This window comes from Vulpes vulpes, chromosome 15, assembly GCF_048418805.1.
Source record: "Vulpes vulpes isolate BD-2025 chromosome 15, VulVul3, whole genome shotgun sequence".
NCBI classification, from domain to species: Eukaryota; Metazoa; Chordata; class Mammalia; order Carnivora; family Canidae; genus Vulpes; species Vulpes vulpes.
This window is the reverse complement of record NC_132794.1, coordinates 101,146,534-101,167,782: the sequence shown is the minus strand read 5'-3', so window position 1 is coordinate 101,167,782 and position 21,249 is coordinate 101,146,534. Positions and strand designations below refer to the sequence as shown.

Here is a 21,249-nt window from a genome sequence, read left to right as displayed (position 1 = left end):
TACAAATTTCAACATGCAACCACCTGTGCTTCCCTGGGAAACACACTCACCTGAGGGGACTGTTCATTTAACGAAGGCTCTAGTGAGTGGGCTAACCATTTCCCTGGTGTTTCAAAACACTATTGTTCTGCATTAAAAAACAGACTGGATTTGTCTACCAAAGATTTGAGTAGTGACAGGAGGTTAACTTTCTTGAAAAAATAATTTAAAATAATCTGTTAAAAGAAAGGGTATCAGAAAAAAAAGAAAAAGAAAAAAAAAGAAAGGGTATCAGTATTCTTCAGCATTATGGAAGTATCCCCCACACTGGTGTCTTAGAAGGTTGGGGGCAAATAAGACATCCAGCTTAGAAGGGGGATGAAATTGTAGAGTGAGGCGGGTGGGTCTGATTGGAGGAGAGGTGAGCATTGGCTGTTATAAGTGATGGAGGACAGAGTATCCAGGTGGAACCAGATGCCATAGAGGTCAGGAGCAAGGAGATAACTGGGAGGATGAAGTCACCATTACGTTTTAAGAAGGAATCTTCTTCTAGTGCTCAGACTGTGGAAAGGAACTAAGATTCCTTACAGAAATGTTTCAGCCAGGAACTCCCCATATCTTATTCTGCCAGAAAAGAAGACTAGGGGAATTATATTAAAAGGTGACTAGAGGCAACTAGAAGGGGCTCCTGTTGATCAAAGACGGGACATTTGAGCATCAAAAAGAATAATGACTACAATGGACTGATGTAAATGAGATAAAAGATCCAAGTGTTTATAATAATATTTAATGACAAATTAACAAGACTCTTTAGTCACTTTCAGAGGTTGTTGGTGTAATTTAGTGTTTTGAAAATTGGTAAATAAATGGAAAGAAGCATTTATGCTGCTTTTCTTGTATGAACTATATTTCAGAAAAACCAAAGAGCTGATAATAAGTTCTTCTGTATGGAAAAAATAGCTAATAAATGCAGACAGAAGGATAAAAATCACCATTTATAACCCCTGTGGACAAATACAGTGATATCAATGTTTGCTGGTTGCTAAAACTATTGGGTTAATTGGTTGACAGAGAATTTCATAATGGATGAATCAGGCTAAGCATACCGGAGCCTACTGATCAATCTTGATATTAATAAAAGTTGTTCTGTGCCTCCTAACCTGATGGTGCACAGGTATCCTGAATCTCACTAAGTTTTTAAATAATGACTCATTTATAGAAACTATGGAGAAGAGAAGAACATGCTGAACAGCACAAGGAAAATGCACAGGCCAGATATACAATTATGAAAAGTTTTACAGGACAATCCTCTGATTTTCTTCAACAAATACAGTAAAAACTGGAGGAGGCTCTATAATAGGTCAAAAGACAATTAAGAATGGATCGGCCAAATGCAACAGATGCACCTTGTTTGGACCCTGATTTACACTGCCCAACTATGTGGGGACATCTGTGAAACAATTAGGGAAAATTTGAACCTGGACAGATTACTATTATCATTATTAATAAATTATTATTAGAGTCTGGTAGGTGTGGTAAGAGTATTGTGGTTAGGTTTTTAAGAAGTTATGGTATATCAACTAGAGTTACAAACTTTAATATTTACAGGTAAAATCAGATATCTGGGACTTGCTTAAAAATACTCTAGCACAAAAGCAAAGAAAATAAGAATGGTCATATGTTGGTAACTGTAAAAGCTAGGTGTTGGGGAACACAGACTTCACGACACTATGTTCTTTATCAGGGTATGTGTATGTGTACATGTGTGAGAGAGTAAACTACTGTAATGAAAAAAAATTTTTTTTTTTTTTTTAAAGAGAATCTCAGAAAATAAAGGCAGGCAAGCTGATGAAAAATGCAACGCTTATCTTTTGAGTCTTTGAATTCAGGCCCATACTTGCCCCAGCCCTGGGGTCTGTGGAAGGGTGAGCACAGGTCACAGGGGGGAGTTCAGTCTCATTGGTCTCTGTGGGGCAGGGTTACTAGGTGCGTGGGAACTCATGGGGAGAGAGCAAGCGTGCTGAATCCACAATCCTCAACAGAGGCTGAGGCAGCTTTCTGATTGGTGGGAGGGAAGGAGACGGTCAGGATCTACTCTGGGAGAGGCAAGCAAGAGGATCCCAGCCACGGTCTAGCGTCCTCTTTAACCTCATTCCCAGAGCAAATCCAAAACAAGTACCAACAGAACATGCCATCTGGAATTCTATAATGCACTCCTGGCAACAGGCCATGGCAAGCAACCCTCAGAATTGTAGACGATTGGCATATTTAAAGGCCACACACATCTTTTCTTCAACCCTCTGACTATCCTCTTGTATGTTATTAATGTGTTTAAATAACTGTAATAAATTTGGACTTGGAAGGAGTTTGGTCAGAGGCAATAATACCAAACTTGATACACAAATGACCTACTGGGACCTGTAATATCTCCATGCCAGCTTTTTTCAATTAAATGACCACAACTAGCAAACAACTATTAACATGGGGACTGTGTGGGATACAAAGATATGCAGTGTCTGCAATGGTGAGCCACAAAATGCTTGTAGGAGAAAAGGGAAAAAAAACAGTTTCTCATATAAGTTCTTGAGACAAAGATGTTATTCAGCTTTACAGTCCTTTGAGCTCCTCCCAGGAATATTCCACCAATTTCCACAATTGCAATTGGAGGCTGTGTGCTAAAGAACCTGTAATATCCATATAATGTCCACACTTGTCCTAAACCCAGAGTCAGAGAGAGTCAGAGACTCTTGCTACTGTACCCTTGGTGACAAGAGCTACCTCAAATTACTCCTTTATCAACTGAAAATGAAAAAGAAACTGTCTGATTGTGCTCTTTAATTTTTCTCTGGGGCTATCCCACATACTCAAATTGTGTTTACTTTTTGCATGATTAGTCCAGGACACTGGTCTACTAAGCTATCGCTTCTTATTCAATAGCAACCACGCTTTCTGAACCATAGATCCAATCATTCAGCAGGGGGCAGGCCATTGAAACTGAGATTGTCCTGAGGATTCAGGAGGTCAATCTGCCATATTATAGTGCATGCTGGACCCAACCATCCAAGAGAAAGTCAGCATGACCCATCAGTCTAGGCCCCTGGGCTGGAAGAGTCCATTCCTAATACAGAATTAAGAGGTGGATAGAACTGCGGAGCTTATCTGGTTTAAGCCTCAGCTTCTTGCAGAAAACCTGACACAAAACATTCTACAGCTCACCCTTAACTCACGATGGGGTTACATCCCAATAAACCTATTGTAAGTTGGAAATATTGTAAGTCAAATAAGCATTTATCACACCTAACCTACTGAACCTCATAGCATAGTTTAGGGTATCTTAAATGTGCTCAGAAGGCTGACATTAGCCTACAGTTGGACAAAATCATCTAATACAAAGCCCACTTTACAATAAAGTATAAATAATATGTCTTGTGATTTATTGTAAACAAAATCATCAAACGCAAGCCTATACTAGAATAAAAAATAAATAATATGTTGACTATGTCATGTGACTTCTTGAATACTGAACTAAAAGTGAAGGACAGAGTGGTTATATCAGTACAGGATGGTTCTAAGTTTATCAGTTGTTTACCGTCATGGTTGCATTGCTGATTGGGAGCCACCCCCGCCCACCATCATGAGAGAGTTTCCTATGGCATATCTCTGGCCTGAAAAAAGATTCAAATTCAAAATATGGTTTCTACCGAATGCATATTGCTGTTGCACCATCATGAAATTGAAAAATCTAAGTCAAACCATCATAAGCTGGGGACCCTCTGTACTTCATTGGGAAGTTCTGAATCTGAGGAAGCACACTGTTAATGTTGCAGCAAAGAGTCCTTAGTTTATAAGAAAGGTCAAGTCCTGTTTGAAGTCTTGTACAGGATGAAATATTTCTTCAATGGATACTCAGCCCATATCCCTACAGGACTCCTGCCACTATTGCTCCTACTACAACTGACAACAGAACAATGATGATGATGGTAATTGTAATGTCAAGTATGTAGAGTCTTTATTTTCTTTTGGGTCTTTACCTTAACATTTATCTTTTTTTTTTAGTCTTTTATTTTTTATTTTTTTATAAATTTATTTTTTATTGGTGTTCAATTTGCCAACATATAGAATAACACCCAGTGCTCATCCCATCAAGTGCCCACCTCAGTGCCCATCACTCAGTCACCCCCACCCCCCGCCCACCTTCCCTTCCACCACCCCTACCTAGTTCGTTTCCCAGAGTTAGGAGTCTCTTATGTTCTGTTTCCCTTTCTAATATTTCCCACTCATTTTTTCTCCTTTCCCCTTTATTCCCTTTCACTATTTTTTATATTCCCCAAATGAATGAGACCATATAATGTTTGTCCTTCTCTGATTGACTTATTTCGCTCAGCATAATACCCTCCAGTTCCTTCCACGTCGAAGCAAATTTAACCTTTATCTTATAAGTACTATTATTACCTCCACTTTTAAAACCTGAAAAATAACTTGTTTGAAGTCACAAAACTAGTTAGTGGACAAGGCCAGACTGGCTCAAGAGGAGTAGTGTGACCCATTATGAGATACTGCCTCTTATCATACCTATGAACATTGGCTTTGAATTAATAATCTGAATTCTAAACTGGACCTGAATTACAAAAGCAAATTCCAGATTTTACCTGAGCTCATGCTCAGACCAGACTAGTTCTTAACTCTGGTTCCAAGTAAGAATCGTGTGCAGAGCCTGGGTGGCTCAGCGGTTGAGCATCTGCCTTTGGCTCAGGGCATGATCCCGGGGTCCTGGGATCGAGTCCTGCAAAAGACTCCCTGCAGGGAGCCTGCTTCTCCCTCTGTCTGTGTCTCTGCTTCTCTGTTTGTGTCTCTCATAAATAAATAAACTCTTAAGAAAAAAAAAAGGAAATTGAAAAGGAATTGCCTGGAGAGCTGTTAAGAAGTACTGATGCTGGGAACATACCCTTAGAGATTCGTGTTCATTGGTCCAGGGTGGGGCGTGGTCATCTGTATTTTTAAAAAGTTCTCCAGGTGATTCTCACATGCAACCAGAGCTGAGAACCAGTGGATGAGACTGAAGTACTTTGCAAAAGTAAAAAATACATTTGGCATTGCCGCATACCTTCTCCTCCCTCTTTGATTGTCGCAAAGGGCTGTGGTGTATTAAAGGCTTTTATTACTTACTTGAATATGGAACCCTTGTACACAGTGTCTACAAATATAGATGGGAACTGCTGTTCTAACCATTTGGAAACCAGTAATTTAGGTTAATAAATTTGGCATCTCTCTTTTAAACACAAAACTTGGCACCTTTAATGTCTAGGATGAGAATTTATCAGAGCAAAAGTCTCTTTCTTCAATGAGGATACAGAGGCACCTGGGTGACTCAGTCAGGTAAGCATCTGCCTTTGGATCAGGTCATGATCCCAAGGTTCTAGGATCAAGCCCCACATCAGGCTCCCTGCTCAGCCAGGAGTTTGCTTTTCCCTCTGTCTCTGCTGCTCCCTCCACTTATGCTCTCTCTCTGGCTTGCTCTCTCTCTCTCTCTCTCTCTCAAATAAGTAAACAAAAAAATAAACAAATGAGGACACAGAAGATCCTTAGGCCAGCTTATTCTTTTAACTAAAAACAAAGATCTACCATCTCATAGTCAAAAGGAACCTTTAATACCACCTAATTTCTCTTGGAAACACACACACACACACACACACACACACACACACACACACCCCAATGCAGAAATCCTTTCTAGAGCATTCTCCCAGATGGTCATTTAGCTCTAGCCTGAACAGTTCAATGACAAGAGACCTCACTCCTTCACAAGACAACACACTGCATTGTTGGGCAGATCAAGTCTTCTTTATATGGGCTCCAAATTGCCTCCCTATAACTTGTACTTGTTCATAGCCCTGTTGTTATCTGGAATAATGGTATAAAGTCTCTTTTTCTTTCAAATGAGTGTCCTTCAGCACATCATTAAGGCAGAGCATGGTACACTGGAGGGAACACAGGACTATGTAGGAGCCAAGCCACCCGGGATGTGAGATGGAGGTTTGCCTCAGACTTTATATTTTAGCAAATGAAGCACTTCAGGCCTTAGTGTCATTGTGGGTAGGAAAAATACATAAAAACAAAGACAACAGAAAACTTGTTTTGTATAATTATAAGCCTCAAATTAGAAGTCTAAGTGAAATGCTTTGTAACTAAAAAGCACTCTATGTTATTGTATTAATAAATACTTTAAATTATTGTGTTTTTATACTGGACAATTCTTCTGTCATTTGAAACATATATTCTCTTTCCAAAGTTACATATATTGGATTTGCTAAATAGTTATATTAATGATGGTGAGTGAGTGCTCCATGATGCCACCTATCTGTTACTTGTGTTGGTGATCCAGTGATCAGAAATAAAAGCTGTCCAAGCCGGAAAGGGTCACAAGGTGCTAATGCTGTCTTTTAGTCGGCTGGCAGAGCAAAACAAAGAGAAGTCTGGACTTGAAATCAGAAGGTCTGGGTTAGAATCTGCTTTTTACTAGCTAGGTGCCATGAACACATCAGTTTAACCGGTTTCCTCACACATATAAGTGGAGGATGATAATAATGATCTAACATGCACTACTCTTAGGATAAAATAAAGCGAAATACGTGGAGTATTCAACAATAAACACTGTTGATTCTAATTTCAGAGCATTATACCATTGTTATTTTTTCAAATCAGTGAGAAACCATCAGAAAAGTGTATTATATGGGGATCCCTGAGGGGCTCAGTGGTTTAACACCTGCCCTCAGCCCAGGGCGTGATCCTGGAGATCCAGGATCAAGTCCCACATCAGGCTCCCTGCATGGAGCCTGCTTCTCCCTCTGCCTGTGTCTCTGCCTCTCTCTCTCTCTCTCTCTCTCTCTCTGTCTCTCATGAATAAATAAATAGAATCTTAAAAAAAAGAGAAAAGTGTATTATAGTCTCTCTAAAGTATATGGGGACGCTCAGTTACCTGGATTCCATCGGGACAGAGTTCTTAATTTGTAAAATGAATTAATTGGACAAGCTGATCTTTCAGCCCTTTTCTAGGTATGGTCTGGGGCCACTAATATCCTTACTGCAAATCAAACTGAAAAAAGTTTCAGAAGTAAATTGATTCCTGAGATCAATCCAGTTATTCCACAATCCCCAAATACTTCCGCTGTGAAAGCCACGTCTTCAATTTGCAAATGTGTTTGAAAACGACTCCCCTTAGGAAGATATATTTGTTTCCAACTTAGTTCTGCTAGCCACATTCCTGAGGTGAGGTACCGGAATATTAAAAAAAGTCAACAGAAACAGACGTTTCTCCAAAGAAGAAATACGAGTGGTGAATAACCACACAAAAAGAAGCTGGACATCTTAGCCACCAGGGAAATGCAAATCAATACCACAATGGGATATTCTCACACCCACTGGGATAACAGTAATCAAAAAGACAGACAATAACAAGTGTTGGCGAGGATGTGAAGAAATTGGAACCCTTGCACGTTGCTGGTGGGGGTAAAAAACAGTCCAGCTACTTGAGAGAACAGTTTGGCAGTTCTTCAAAATGTTAGCGCAGAGTAGTATCCTATGACCCAGCCATCCTACTCTTAGGTGTGCAGCTAGGAGAAATGAAAACATATGTCCACACAAAAAACCTGGATGTGAATGCCCATAACAGCATAATTCATCATGTCTATCAGTTGATAAGTGGATAAATAAAGTGCACATATTCATACAACGGAATATTAGTCAGCAATAAAAAGATATGTAGTACTGATCGACGCTGCAACATGGATGAGCTTTGAAAACCTTATGCTCAGTGAAAGAAGCCAGACACAGAAGACCGCATATTGTATGACTCCATTTATATGAAATGTCCGAGTAGCCAAATCCATAGAGACAGAAAGTAGATTAGTGGTTGTCAGGGGTCGGGGAGGGGGGGCTAGAGGGGCAGAGAGTAACTGCTAATGGATACCAGATTTCTTTTTGGGGTGATGAAAATGTTCTAAAATTGAGTGTGGTGATGGCTGCACGACTCAGTGAATACACCAAAAGCCACTGAACTGTACACTTTAAATGGGTGAATTGTAGGATATGTAAATTATATCTCAATAAAGCTGTTACAAGACTCAATAGAAACACGTAATCATAAAATTACAAGGATCAAGGATCAACTCAATTTAAATCAAAGTGCAAAGAACATGTGTGTTTGTGTAAAGTATTTTCTGTGGATAATTGCTTGGTATGTTCAATTGCTTGAAACCCATTTTTGCATTTGGATCATTTTTCAAGGAGGAGCTGAAATTTAAGGAAGTAAAATAGAATAAACAAGGCTATTGTGGCATAAAAAATATATTTCTTTTATTTTACTACCTAGGATTGACTCAGCAGTGTAAAATGACATTTAAAAAAAGAATGACAAAGTTTGAATGAGAAAATGTATTTCATCGTGGAAGATAAAAGTCTTTCCTTCTCTACAGTGAATACAGGTAATTTCAGAAGCAGCGGCTCCTAATTATTCACTGTTGAAAAGCTAAAAAAAGGTTCATATTGAAAACAGTGACCTCCAGTTTGCTCCGTGAATGAAGGCAGACACAAATTCTCATTTTCCTAGAATCCTGGTTGATAACTGAGTTGGGAAAAGCATGCATTTCTTCATTACAGTGCAGTCGACTGTTCATTTAAATAACAATACGCTGCATAAAAGTCACAAAAGCATTATCTAGCAGTTCCACTGTGTTGAAATGCATTATTAGTACTAACAATGCCAAGTAGAGTAAATAAATGACTGTCTTCTTATTTTCAGCATTATTCCTGATTACTTAGCTTTATGAAAGGGTAGCATTATTATTAGCGGTGCATTCGACACCTTGGTCAACATTATTTGCTTGGATAACTCTTGAACTGGAAGGGATTTTAAAATAGAGCTATGTTTTTTTCTAGGTTATCCAAGAGCGGAAAAAACCTCCAATCCAGTGCTTATGTATCATACATTTTTAACAGAAAATATTTGAAGAACTCAACTTCTGTTCACCATATATGTGTGAAAAGTGGAATTAAAGCCCTCATTAAAGACAGCACACTTGCAATACTACTTATTTAAAAATGTAAAATTTACATCAATAGTTTAACTTTACATCAGAAGATTTCCTACCAAGAACATGCTAATGCTTCCATTTTTAAAGTTCCTTGAGCCCAAAGTCTGGGCCTTTTTTTCACTCCCTGAAATACGCAGTACTCTACAAGATGCCACCGACTAAACTTGTTATGAGAGCACCATCAATCGTCCAAGTGCATGCCAAATAAAAGGAGAGATTTCAAATTGTTCACTTGCGAGTCTCTAGTCTGCCTTGGTTAGATGAAAAGAGGCATCTCAGTTAAAGATCTGAGCCATATTAGGTGTTTACAGCGCCTGATCGGAGTACAGCTCCTCTCAAGATGGGGTCACAGAATATAAGCTTATAAAGCGTTATCATTTCGTGGGGAGTACACTGCACACCAGGGTGATTGACTCTTGTCCAGGAAATGGAAGTTTTTGGGTTTGTGCAAATGCACTTAAGTCTTATCTTTTGGTGTGGGAAGGGAGCAAGAACAGTTGCAGGAAATGACAATGTGTGAATTAATATTCAGGTAAAGGATTATGTGAACAGAGGGAAAGATTCTTGAAGAGTGTGTCACACGTGGTATTCTCTAAAATTGGTCACAATGGTATTTCCAATCCTACTGGTTTTCCACAACCTCGCCATCCCTGCATCATGAGATGCCATCTATGTCTCACTCCACTGAAACCTGGTGGACCCTGGTGACTATCTTACTCATCTTCAGGGCCCTGTGCATCTGAGCCGGAGACCACCATGCTGTGAGGTAACCCAAACTAGCTCATGCAGACAGACTGGGTGGCTTGAGACAATGAACAGAGAAAGGGCATAATGTCAGCCAGTCCCTAGCTGCCCTGGGATCTCATCTCTTCCCAACTGCTGGAGCTCCAGGCTCTGTCTGCAGACAGTGTCATGAGAGACCGGGGTTAGGACACTTGGCCAAACTGCTCCTTACTTCCTGACCCATAGGAACTGTGAGCAATGTTGACTGTTGTTCTAAGCCACCGTCTTTTGGGGTGATTGGTTACAGAGCAGGAGATAGATAGCTGAGAGAGAAGAGAAGGACACTCATTACACGGAGGGTGTATCTGAAGCCAAGTCTTTCAAAGTATGACCTCTAGACATGCAGATAAAAACTCCCTGTATATCAACAAGTGAGGCCCCAATTTGGTCATGATTCAGAGCTTATTAAACTCCTCTGCGGTGGGTCAGTGTCCCCACAGTGGAAGCTCTAGGTATTCCAGAGAGTGGCAGAGCGTGAGCAGTGTGAAGAAACTTGCCTTGAACCCCATTTTTTGCAGCAAGCATGGTCCTCCTGTCTACATTTGCTCAGGGGTCCCGACAGTGGTGGGCAGGGAAGTGATAGCCTCTCTAAGGTACCCATTGGCACAATCACTGATTCCCACTTGCCTTTAGTGCTGGAATAAAATTGGACAGTTTGTAGCTCCTGGGCACATGTTATTTTAACACCTCCATGTGTCTGTTTTCTCGTTTGCCTAACTCACGCTTAAGTCTTCAGAACCCAGGCCAGGCGTCAACTCTAGAAGTCCAACAAGGGCTGAGAACTGCTCATGTACATCTATTGTATGATTGCATCTGCCACATTAAAAAGTTATGAATCTATTAAATAGATTAATTGATTATTACTCAACTAAGAGATACATAGTATCTGTCACATTAAAATTTATTATACAAATTCTTATTCAGGTGTGTTTTCTCACTAGATTGTGTATATTAAGAAAGAGATACAAATTATTTACATTTGTATCTTTACCACATAAAGCCTGCCTTGTCACAATAGCTGGTGCTCCTATATGTTTGTGGACATGAACAACTAAAGATAAGCTGGCTTCAAAGGACCCATTTGGTGACAATGTCTCCAGGCATTTCAAACATCCTGCGTTCTTCTCTGATCTCATTTGGAAATCTCTCTGTCTGGTAAATTCCCAGGAGACCACTTCATCAGAATTTCATTCATGGCACTTCCCCTCATCTTCGACCCTTGTCCTCCAAAGCCTTCTTTCTATCTGAGAACCATCTCTTTACCTTGGACCATACTTACGTGGATTCCTACTAGATCTGCCTTCTAGATGGTCTACTCCATGGTGGTGGGTGCCCATCCCTAGCATCAGGAACAGCACTTCACATGCTCGGGGTGGGTTTGGGAAACAGTGCATCTCCCTTGTCTTGGGATACTTTTACAAAGTCATAACTGCCTCTGTCGTCTCTTCCCTGGGGTTAGCAACTTTGCCTCCAATGAGTCTGGAAATGTACTAGTCTTAGATATGTTCAACAGGTGATATCAAGATGCACTCCAATGATTTAAGGACAACCTGCCAAAGTCCTCAGAAGCTGACTGCGCCCTTGAAGTAGGTCATCCTCGGGAGCAGTTGCTTTTCATCTACCCAGCAGGTGTGTGTCATCAAATAAATATCTTAAAATGTCTTCCAGCCAGGAACAAATATCTCGCAGGGAAAGGAAGTACATAGGCTCACTGGCTGGAGGTCCACATGGAGAGCATGAAATGCCTTTTTTCAAATATACAAAAAATGATATTTTTATTAAGCACACAAGTCCACCCTCCTGTTTACTGTTCCCTTGTCTATTTTCTTGCCTTATGTCCCTGACTCCCAACTAAAAAGCTTCCGAAAGAAACTAGTCTCAATTTTTAAGCTTCATTTATGAAGGTTTTAACAAAGAGGATCCATCAAACCTGGTACCACAGAGTACATTTTCCCCCCTCAGAAAACTATGATTTTAATAATAATCATAATAATAGGTAGGCAAGCTTGGCTCACTTGGGATTATCTCTCCTACTTCCTGCCTTTTTTTTAGTGTTTAAATTAGTCATTAGTGTTATCTTCCTTCTTTTTTTGCTGAGAGATTCAGGAGATATTAAAATTCAGTAATTAGTGGTATTTCATTTTTGTAAGATTAGATTTTATAAAATAGTATGACAATTTGTTCCTGAATATTCTTGAGCCTACCCAATCACTACTTCTACAAGCCAATTAGCAAGTATCACTGGACCCAAATATTTAAAAAAAATATTACAAGAAAATACAAGCCTGTGGTTTAACCCTGACTTCAAAGTTATGGGAACAGCTTAGAAGAGGAAATATTTGGGCTCAATGTGGATAAGTTTTGGCTTTAATTTTATGCACATTACTTATAACTTCCAAAGCCAAAAATAATTCTAAGAACCATGAACACAATGCACATCATGTGAGATTGAAAAGGTTGGCTCATAATCATTTCAAGATGAATTGTGTAGACCACTACATATTTTTTTTTTTTTACTCACATGAAGGTTATTCACTAATAATAATGTTGGATTTTGTTAGATCAGTGTTTTCTGAACTCACTGTTTTCTACAAACTCATACCATTTTCCTGACCTTACCTGAGCATCACCTGAGCTAGTATTTATGTAACTGTTTTCTTTATGTCAATTTTAAGTTAGCCTTTTAAAGAAGAAAAATACCACCTCATCTCAAGCAATAATGGCAGTAAAACTTTGGGTCTGATGGCTTCTTCAATTTGTTCTTTTAGATAAAAAAGGGGTAAAGTAAAAGTTGCCTCTCTCAGGAGAGGCATAGTAGTTGATCTTTTCATTTGATAAATATTTATTAAGTACCTACTATGTGCCAAGCCTTCTGCATATGCTGGGTTGACAGCAGCAAACAAAACTAGGTTCCTGCTGTCATGGGGTTTATACACTACAGGGGGAGATGGCAATAAACCAACAAGTATATAATATGATTCTTTTTTTTTTTTTAAGATTTTATTTATTTATTCATCAGAGAGAGAGAGAGAGAGAGAGAGAGAGAGAGAGAGAGGCAGAGACACAGGCAGAGGGAGAAGCAGGCTCCATGCCGGGAGCCCGATGTGGGACTCAATCCGGGGTCTCCAGGATCAGGCCCTCGCCGAAGGTGGTACTAAACCGCTGAGCCACCTGGGCTGCCCTATAATATGATTCTAGGTATATGTGCTATGTGCTCTGAAGCAAGATGAAGCCAGGGGAAAGGCACAGAGTGGTGAAGAGGGTATTTGAGCAAAAATCCAACACAGCCTGGAAAACAGTGGTCTAGTCTGAGCAGAGATAAAGTTCTAGAGAGTTCATCATTTTACCCATCTCCATTTCTACTCCTCTTATAAAACTCAGCTATGCCCCAAAACTCAATTGCAGCATATTAAGACTGCTTTTTCCAGTAGCGGAGATCACTGTGTTTCCTAGGCTGAGAGTTTTCACTGGGGAATGCCTTTCTGGGACATGGCTGTCCTGGCAGGGGTTGCAGGGGGAGATTCAGGACATCAGAGGGGACCATGGTGCTGGGGAGGGAAAAACGGGAGGAAGTAGCTGGGCTGGAGAGCACCAAAGACCTCTTTAGCCATTCTGCTATTCTGTCTGCGGTCTTAGGGTAGCAATCTCCATGTGCCTTAAGGAAATTATTTCATAGGCCAACCTCAGCACATGTATGTGAGTAGTTTGGGGCCACTATGGCATTTTCCCCTCATATAGGGTGAGAGGAGCTGGGAAACATGAGCCTTATACTTTCTTCAAACACCGATTCTCCAGTTATTGAGTGAAAACATTAGTGGTGATCTACATGGAAAGTATGAATAGAAGCAAAGTCTGATTTTTAAGCAGACATTTTAGTTCAACCACATACATTACTTATGTTCCTTGGAGGCTGACTGCGTGATGAGAACCCAGCAGGTATCAGGTTTCGGGCAAGGATTGCTGAGCTCTTAAGGCTGAAGGACAGGAGAAGCTGCAGTCCTGGCTGAGACTTGATAGCTGTGTGACTTTGAGCAAGTTACTGAACTTTCTAAGCCTCAGTTTTCTCATCTGTAAAAGAAAATAATAATGCCTCCCTTATAGGTTTGCTCGGAGTGTTAAATGAGATGAAATTATGTAATGGTTATGCAGCACTTAGCACGTAAGTGCTCTTACAATAGATGGCAGTTACGATGACAACAGCAATCAGGAGGATAAGGATGATTAAGAAATCATACGCAAGGCACTTTGGTTTGGAAACCGAGAGGAAAAGCCCTGGCTTTGATATTCCTAAGAGGTTTCAGCAATAAGGGATGGTACTGTAGGTGAAGACTAGTCCTCTGCTAGGCCGGCGAGCCTGGCAGCACAGTGGTCAGGCAACACAGGCACGAGGGAGGAAGGAGTCACCCACGTGGACCATGGCCCAACATGCAATCTCAGGGGGTTTAGAATGGGATGGGTAGTGGGGGCCACTGCAGGCAGTCTCAAGTAGGCATGGAAACAGGAGAAGGAGCTCCCTAGAGCTAGGACTGGGGCCCTAGATCAGGAACAGAAGATGGGAGAGGTCAGTGGAATGTGTCCCTTGCACGTGGGGCTGGTTTCAGAGGCCTCCTCATGGTAGCTGTGGCACTTGTTCCATTGAATTTTAAAGGTGCTCAACATGTCACCCCGAATTTAAAAACAACAGGAGAGCACGCGTCCTGATGGTCTGAATTCATTAAATCTGCACACAGTGCAATGAGATGTTATGTCATCAAAATGCCTTGGACCTGCACCAGCCTCCATCTGTGACAGAAACAAATCAGTTTGTGTTTGGGGGAGGACGTAGTGGAATTGAAACACAAGTGGAAATCCAAGGTGGACAAATCTGTCCTGTGTGAGGTTTTCCCTAATGGGTCCCATGTTGTGCTGAGTACAGCTTCTTTGGGAAGGGAAATGACTTTCTACTCAGTTTCACACGAATCCCTTCCTCAATATTTATTTTTTCCTTTCTTTCTCTCTGGGTGATAATTGAATTGGATTTATGTCATTGATACATGTCTATGTGTTTGTGATACAATGTTTTATATAACATAGCAGGATTATATCATTTAGTTGACAGGTAATTATTAAGTCCTACTGTGTGTCCAGCAGAGAAATCTCTTTAAGAAGGTAAGCATTCCCAGGAAGACTTTAATTTTTGTATTCCACAGTCATGAGCTTTTGCCAAGAATACATGAAAGGCCTCCACTTTGCTTCTATACTGGTCCAGTGAGAGGAGAAATGCAAGAATAAACTTCTAGTTACCGAGTGGCCAGACCAATATAAATGTGACACCTACAACTTTCTGCCTGGTGAGGGAGGGTGAGTGAAGACACTCAGGCATGATGTACCTGAAGTAGGTATAGCAGCTTATAAGGCATGAGCAGAAAAGTAGAGCCAGGGGATCCAGGTTGGAGGACTAATTTGGTCCCTTGTCCAAATATTGAAGGAGTAGTAAGGGGCTTCAGATTTCTCCTTGAATGGCCATGAGGCTTGAGCAAGCAATGCTTCTAAGTGTTTTCTACCTCCCTGAGACTAAGTACTAGCTATCTTCAGCTGAAGAATGGATACAGAATTGATTAGGATAAAGAGAGACAAAGATTAAAACAGAGAACCTCACGGAGGCAAATGGATTCTGGGGCGGGCTGAGATGGTGCCTGCTCTGTGGGTTTCTCTCAAGCTGTAGCTTCAGTGTGTTTGGGAAACTCATCTTCTGTTGTTCCAGAGGACAGTCTATGTATGAGCTGCTGGCGACTCAACAGTCATCACTTTGTTGGCTTATTTTCCATCCTGTCCTCCCCAGAATTCAAGTGGTTTACACGAACACACACCCGTGGTGTCTGGAAGGTCACTGGGCTTGGGCTTGGCCAGCTCTGGTTCCGCTTACTCACTGTATGACCCGAGAGCAACCGTGAAGCTCCCCACGCCTGCGGACAGGGCACATGGGAGTGATTAGCCAATAAGAGTTTGCTGTGCAAATGTCAGGGGTGATTTTATTAGTAGCAGCAATGCTTTTCATCTAATAGGCTAAATGGTGAACAAACATAACTATGAAAACAATGCATGAAGTCTGGCCTACACTGACCTTAACCGTAGAAAGTTTTTCTCAGAGTAAGCAAAGCCATGGTCTGGCCCTAAGAAACAGTACATTTGTTAACCTGAAAATACTCCAAATGACTCCATCGTAAGGGCTATTCCGCACAATCTGATGATTTGGGATTTCGCCAAATTAATGTCACTAGATATGCCTTATAATTAGGATAAAATATTTGAAAAGTTTTAAAAATGAGGCTATTCATTAACTCATTGATTTTTCCTACAGATTTAGAGCCTGAATTTAAATGATACCCAAAAATATAACTAGGTGTGCTCAAAGAGAGAACTGGTTGTGAGTCCTTAAATGGAATGCAGGAGTTTAAAATGCTATTACTATTCAGATTCTCTGAGAACATTAAAACTGCCCATTAAATGAAAACCTAATAATTGGCCCTACTGAATTGTGACATTTTGTAACCTGTTCAGAAATGCAGAAAATTGTGGAAGAAAAATTCTTTTGAGGCAGAATTTGATTTGCAATGTAATATTATTCCAAAAGCCAAGGTCCCCATGCTCATACACACAAAAGAACAACAAGGTAGACTGACTAACAAAGCTGAGGAAGACTCTGGAAATCAGAGCAAAGGCATATGGCTCAAGAGTCTTCTGGTAAGTCATGTGACTAGTCTGGAAAAAAATCAGCAGGCAATGGCATGAGCTCAGAGTAAATTTCAACATGGTACTGACTTCTCTTTGGGCATTACTTGAAGATATAACCAAGACAGGCCATTTTTGTTCTTTCATATAGGCCATCACAACTTTTAAACTTACTCTGCAGTATCACTAAATAAATAAAATGTAAGGACATTAACTGGGGGAGAGTCAATGGCTTCAAATCAGAAGTTTAAAAATTCTCATGGGCCAATGGTTAACAAGCAACCTTCAAGGTGCAGGGAACTGTGTCCAATGCTCTCAAGAGTCAAATATGAGAGACATGTTCCTTGCTCTCAAGGAGCTTACAATGTAGTAGGGTGGATGAGACAGGTTCTGACATCAAGAAGATACAGGCATGCTAGATACACCAACAGGAGCAGTACAATCAAAGCACCATGGAGCCCATCTTGTTGGAGGGATCCAGAGCATGTGGTCTCCTCTCTTGGAGGACAGAGCATGGAGACATGACTCTGAAAGATGGGTAGGGTTTTGATGAGGGAGATGGAGGGTAAATGTCTAGGCAGGAGGATTGGCATGAGACATGTCTGGGGATTGGCAGGGGGAGTTCAGTCTGGCTGTAATGCAGGTGAGGAGAGGGCAGGGTAGCTGGGAAGAACATAGATGGAAAACAGAGTCTGTCCAAGGCACCAAGGGCACAGTTCTGTCTGAAGACAGACACTGTTAGGGGCACTGGAAACTAGGGCAGAAGTCTTCATTCATAAACTCTTTATCCATGAAAATGTCAGGCTCCAACTTTTTGTACTGAGGCATCTGTCAGCAAAGCAAGCAGATGCTGACAGAAGAGGAGGCCCTCCAAAAGGAACTCATTATTGGGAAGAATTGGTAATTAAAGGGGACGAAGACAGAATAATCAGGAATTTAAAAGGAGGAAGGTGAGTGGGGTAAGGGAGAAAATGTGCTGGAGAGAAGGTGGTCCAGTCAGGAACACAATGGAAACGACAGAAGAGGAGGATGAACAGAGGATGAACAGGGCTCACTGCCCACTACAAACATATACATCATTGCCTGGGGCCTTCCTCTGGCCTCTGCTTTGTGGGCCCCCAAGGTGCCTAAGTGCTTGGGGATTATTTCTCCCTTGTCCCCAGAAGAGGAGGATGAACAGGTCCCTCTCATCACCTCACCGTCCCAGGCTAATCCCTAAGAAAATTTACTACAGAAATCTGAGGGCCAGCAAGCTGGTGGTCTAGAAAGCCACTGGCGACCATGGAGACAGAACAAACTTGCTAGCTATGGGTTTCCACCCATACATGGACAATTGCTCTCTGCATTCCGATGAAGGGAACTGTAAGAAACATCATTTTAGGAAAATGATTAATGTTAAGGGGAAATGACTAAGTGGAAAAGCCTACAAAATAGATATGTGTACAGCATGATTTCTGTAGAGGTGTGATGAGTAGCACTTAGTGGCGTATTCGGCCATCAGAGGCTAGATCACTGAAGGTGAAAATATTTGAAAAATGTCATGTCATCAGAAATTTTTATTATTATTTGGGATATTCAGTGACTCCCTTTGTTGGAAGTACTGTGTAATGCTTGCAGAACACCTCCCTTTTGAAATATCTCTAATAAGAAGAACAGCCCAAACAAAGGATCTTCTGGAAGATGTAGCTAGCATGGCATCAAACATTACAGACGAGTGTTTCCACTTTTACCACTTCTAGGAAAACAGTCCCCTATGTAAGGGATACATGGGGCCATACTTGAAGAGCACAAATATTCCCAAACTTACACCTGCTCTCATAATCAATGTAACTTGTTTACACAGCCTTGTTACTCCACTTATCTAAATATGCCCATGTTTATACATGGCATAATACACATACCCTGCATACACTACAGTTTTACTCTGTTTTGCATGTGAGATTATATATTTAATAAATCTGGCTAATACAGTGGGAGGGTGAGTCCATTTATAGAAGAGAGAAACCATGATTCTTCATGTTTAACTTTTTGAATGTTATCAAGATAGTAGTGTCTAACAGAAAAGAAAGAAAGAACTTTCTTTGGCGTGAAGAATGTTATCAATCGTTTACCTAAACTTCACCAGGAACAGGGGTGAAAAAGTGGACTACAGACTTAGACTTAATAAAGTGCTACAAGGATTGTAGCTTGCTAATTTTGGTTTGATGCTTTATAGCTGAAGGTTGAAAAAAGCACTACAAGGCAATTTCATGAACCAAAGAGACTTTTACAGTTTATAAGTGAAACTCAAAAAAATAATTCTGACAGATTCTATATTCTTTATGTTAAAATACATCATCTGCCAACTTAGGGCAATGACTTTAAATTTTTTATCCACAGTAAGTCATAGGCAGGTTTCTAAACCTGCAAATGTCAATGAAATATTTAATTGTCTCTATGTAAAATATGCCTAGAAAAAAAAAAGGCAGGAAGAAACACGTATGAAAGTGTTAACAATGGTTCAATTGATGATGAGGTTATAGAGAATTTTATTTTATTCTCTACACCTTTCTGAAGTTTCAAGATAGTCAACAAAAAATATGCAATTACATTTTTAAGAATTTAAAAATTATGAACAGTTCAGCTAACTCACCTTTTTTTTAGGTATAAGGAAACTATACAAAACTGAAATAGTCTGAACCCTATTTTAAGCATGTGGGAGCAACCTGACAAATGGCCTTGTGGACATGAAGAAAATTTCTAGTATTTAGAGCAACGTTGGGCTGCTGGTCTGTTTCTGGGATACAGATGCATGAAGCACATGAGAGATGGCGCAGCAGTGGATTGGCAACTTAAAGCCCAGGTTTCCTCAGCACATGGATCAGTTGTGGTTCACATGCTGCCATACACGGGGTGCTGGCAGATATTCTAGAGGAACTGCAGTGGTAAAGCTTCCAACCAAAATCTTTTCCTGGTGACTGATATATATGGAGGTAACAGCTTTATCTGTCTTCTTAATTTAGAGATTGTTTCCTTTCAATTTAGTCTGCAGGGCAAAACACTGAAAGTACAGAGACCGAAGTAGGGGAGCCTTACTAAGAGCTCTCCGCCATCTGAAACAGGCACTGATGGCATAGGCACACCAGTTATTTAATTAGCACACATTGATTAATTTAACCTCATGTAACCACTGTCTTCTGCTACTGCTAATTTTATTTTTGAAGTTAAATGAAATAAAGTAGCTGAAGAGTAATTAAATGTGTCCAGTCCCTTCATCCCTATGGCTATAATGACTGGGTAGCCCTCCACCGCTGAGGTTTTCTGAGAAGATGTTGGAAAAGCTTTGAAACAACTCAAAGGAATATTCTCAGGAGGTGGTGAATTCACATTAAAAACCCTAATATGAATGGGCCTGTTAGCACACTTTCCTTAACTAACTAATTTGCTCTGGAAAGAAATACTGGGCTATACTTGTTATAACCTGTCTAACATGGAAGGTAGTAGGTAGAGGATAGAGGCATAGATGCAGATTAGCAGCGGTTTGAAGATTTAAAGAAACAAACACAAAAAATGAGAGAACTTTTTGCAAACAGACTACAGACTTACTCAAAGATAACCAGATTAATGTGGAGCTGTTCCAGATGAAGCCCTGCCTGCTTGGTCTCTTCTTCTTCCTTGGCAACCTTAAGATGGGTGGGCCAACTTTTAGGGTTCCTTGAAACACAATTTGGGAATCACTACTTCACAGCATCCCTCGGGGGATGAGGTGTGTGGTAACTGCACATTGGCTCATTCTATAGAGACGTGGATCCCTTTCAGCAGCTCTCTTTGACTGCAAAGGCTAGAAAGTTGAGAACTATATTTTTGAGATTCTCTTGCAACCAGGCTCCAGATATGGTTCTGGTTTTATGAGGCAGAAGGTGCAAAATTTGGAAAGTAGATGTGAGCAATATGAGGCAGTTGCATGGGAGGAGACGGGTACCTGTGGTGAGACAGAGTGTGTGTGTGTGTGTGTGTGTGTGTGTGTGTATGTGCACGTGTTCATGTGCATGTACATTCATGCACACAGGGGAGGGGACTGCATTTGGTTTTTTGTGGGACAGTTTTGGCAGAGACTACAGAGTCTAATTCCTGCATCGCAGATGCCATGTGGTGGAAGACTACTGCAGTGAGCTCTCTTGGGTGGTTGGGTTGACTCTTCTGCTGTTGCTGTGTAGCATTCAAAAAGCTTCACTGGTTTTCCCAAAGAGTTTATAAGCTACTTTAGCAAATCTCTTTCAGTTTAAGTTAGATAGATGATTTTATCCTCCTGAATCTAAGACTCTTAAACCAATACAGCATCTAAAAATAGACCCCAATTATCACACAGTCTCACATGGGGCATCTTCAGTATCATCCCATGTTTGTCTCTCTACTGAACGTAACACTATTTTATTTTCATTTTAAAAAAAGATTTGTTTGTTTATTTGGCAAGGGGGACGAGAGATGGTGGGCAAGAAGGGCAGAGGGAGAGCGAGAATCTCAAGTAGACTCCCGCTGAGAGCAGAGCCGGATGCAGGGCTTGATCCCACGACACTGAGATCACAACCTGAGCTGAAATCAAGAGTTGGATGCTTAACTGACTGAGCCACCCAAGCCCCCCTATTTTTATCTTGTAGATACTAAATAAATACTGGTTAAATCACATCTCTATAGCTATAGCATTGTG

General features: G+C 40.7%; 1 protein-coding gene across 9 annotated transcripts in view; it reads right to left on the bottom strand.

Moving 5' to 3' along the window:
* The window catches only part of VTI1A (vesicle transport through interaction with t-SNAREs 1A), a 357,804-nt gene that overhangs the window by 98,804 nt on the left and 237,751 nt on the right, over window positions 1–21,249 (bottom strand). For 3 of the 9 annotated variants that reach the window (XM_072740031.1, XM_072740030.1, XM_072740032.1), the window contains one exon: window positions 9,178–13,919. The exons of the other annotated variants lie outside the window; for them this stretch is intronic. Coding sequence is in view for 2 of the 3 variants with exons in the window: in XM_072740030.1 (XP_072596131.1) it covers window positions 13,916–13,919 (4 nt within the window). In the remaining variant the exon portion in view is untranslated. Of the gene's footprint in view, window positions 1–9,177; window positions 13,920–21,249 lie in introns of those variants that run through there. 9 annotated transcript variants of the gene reach the window in all.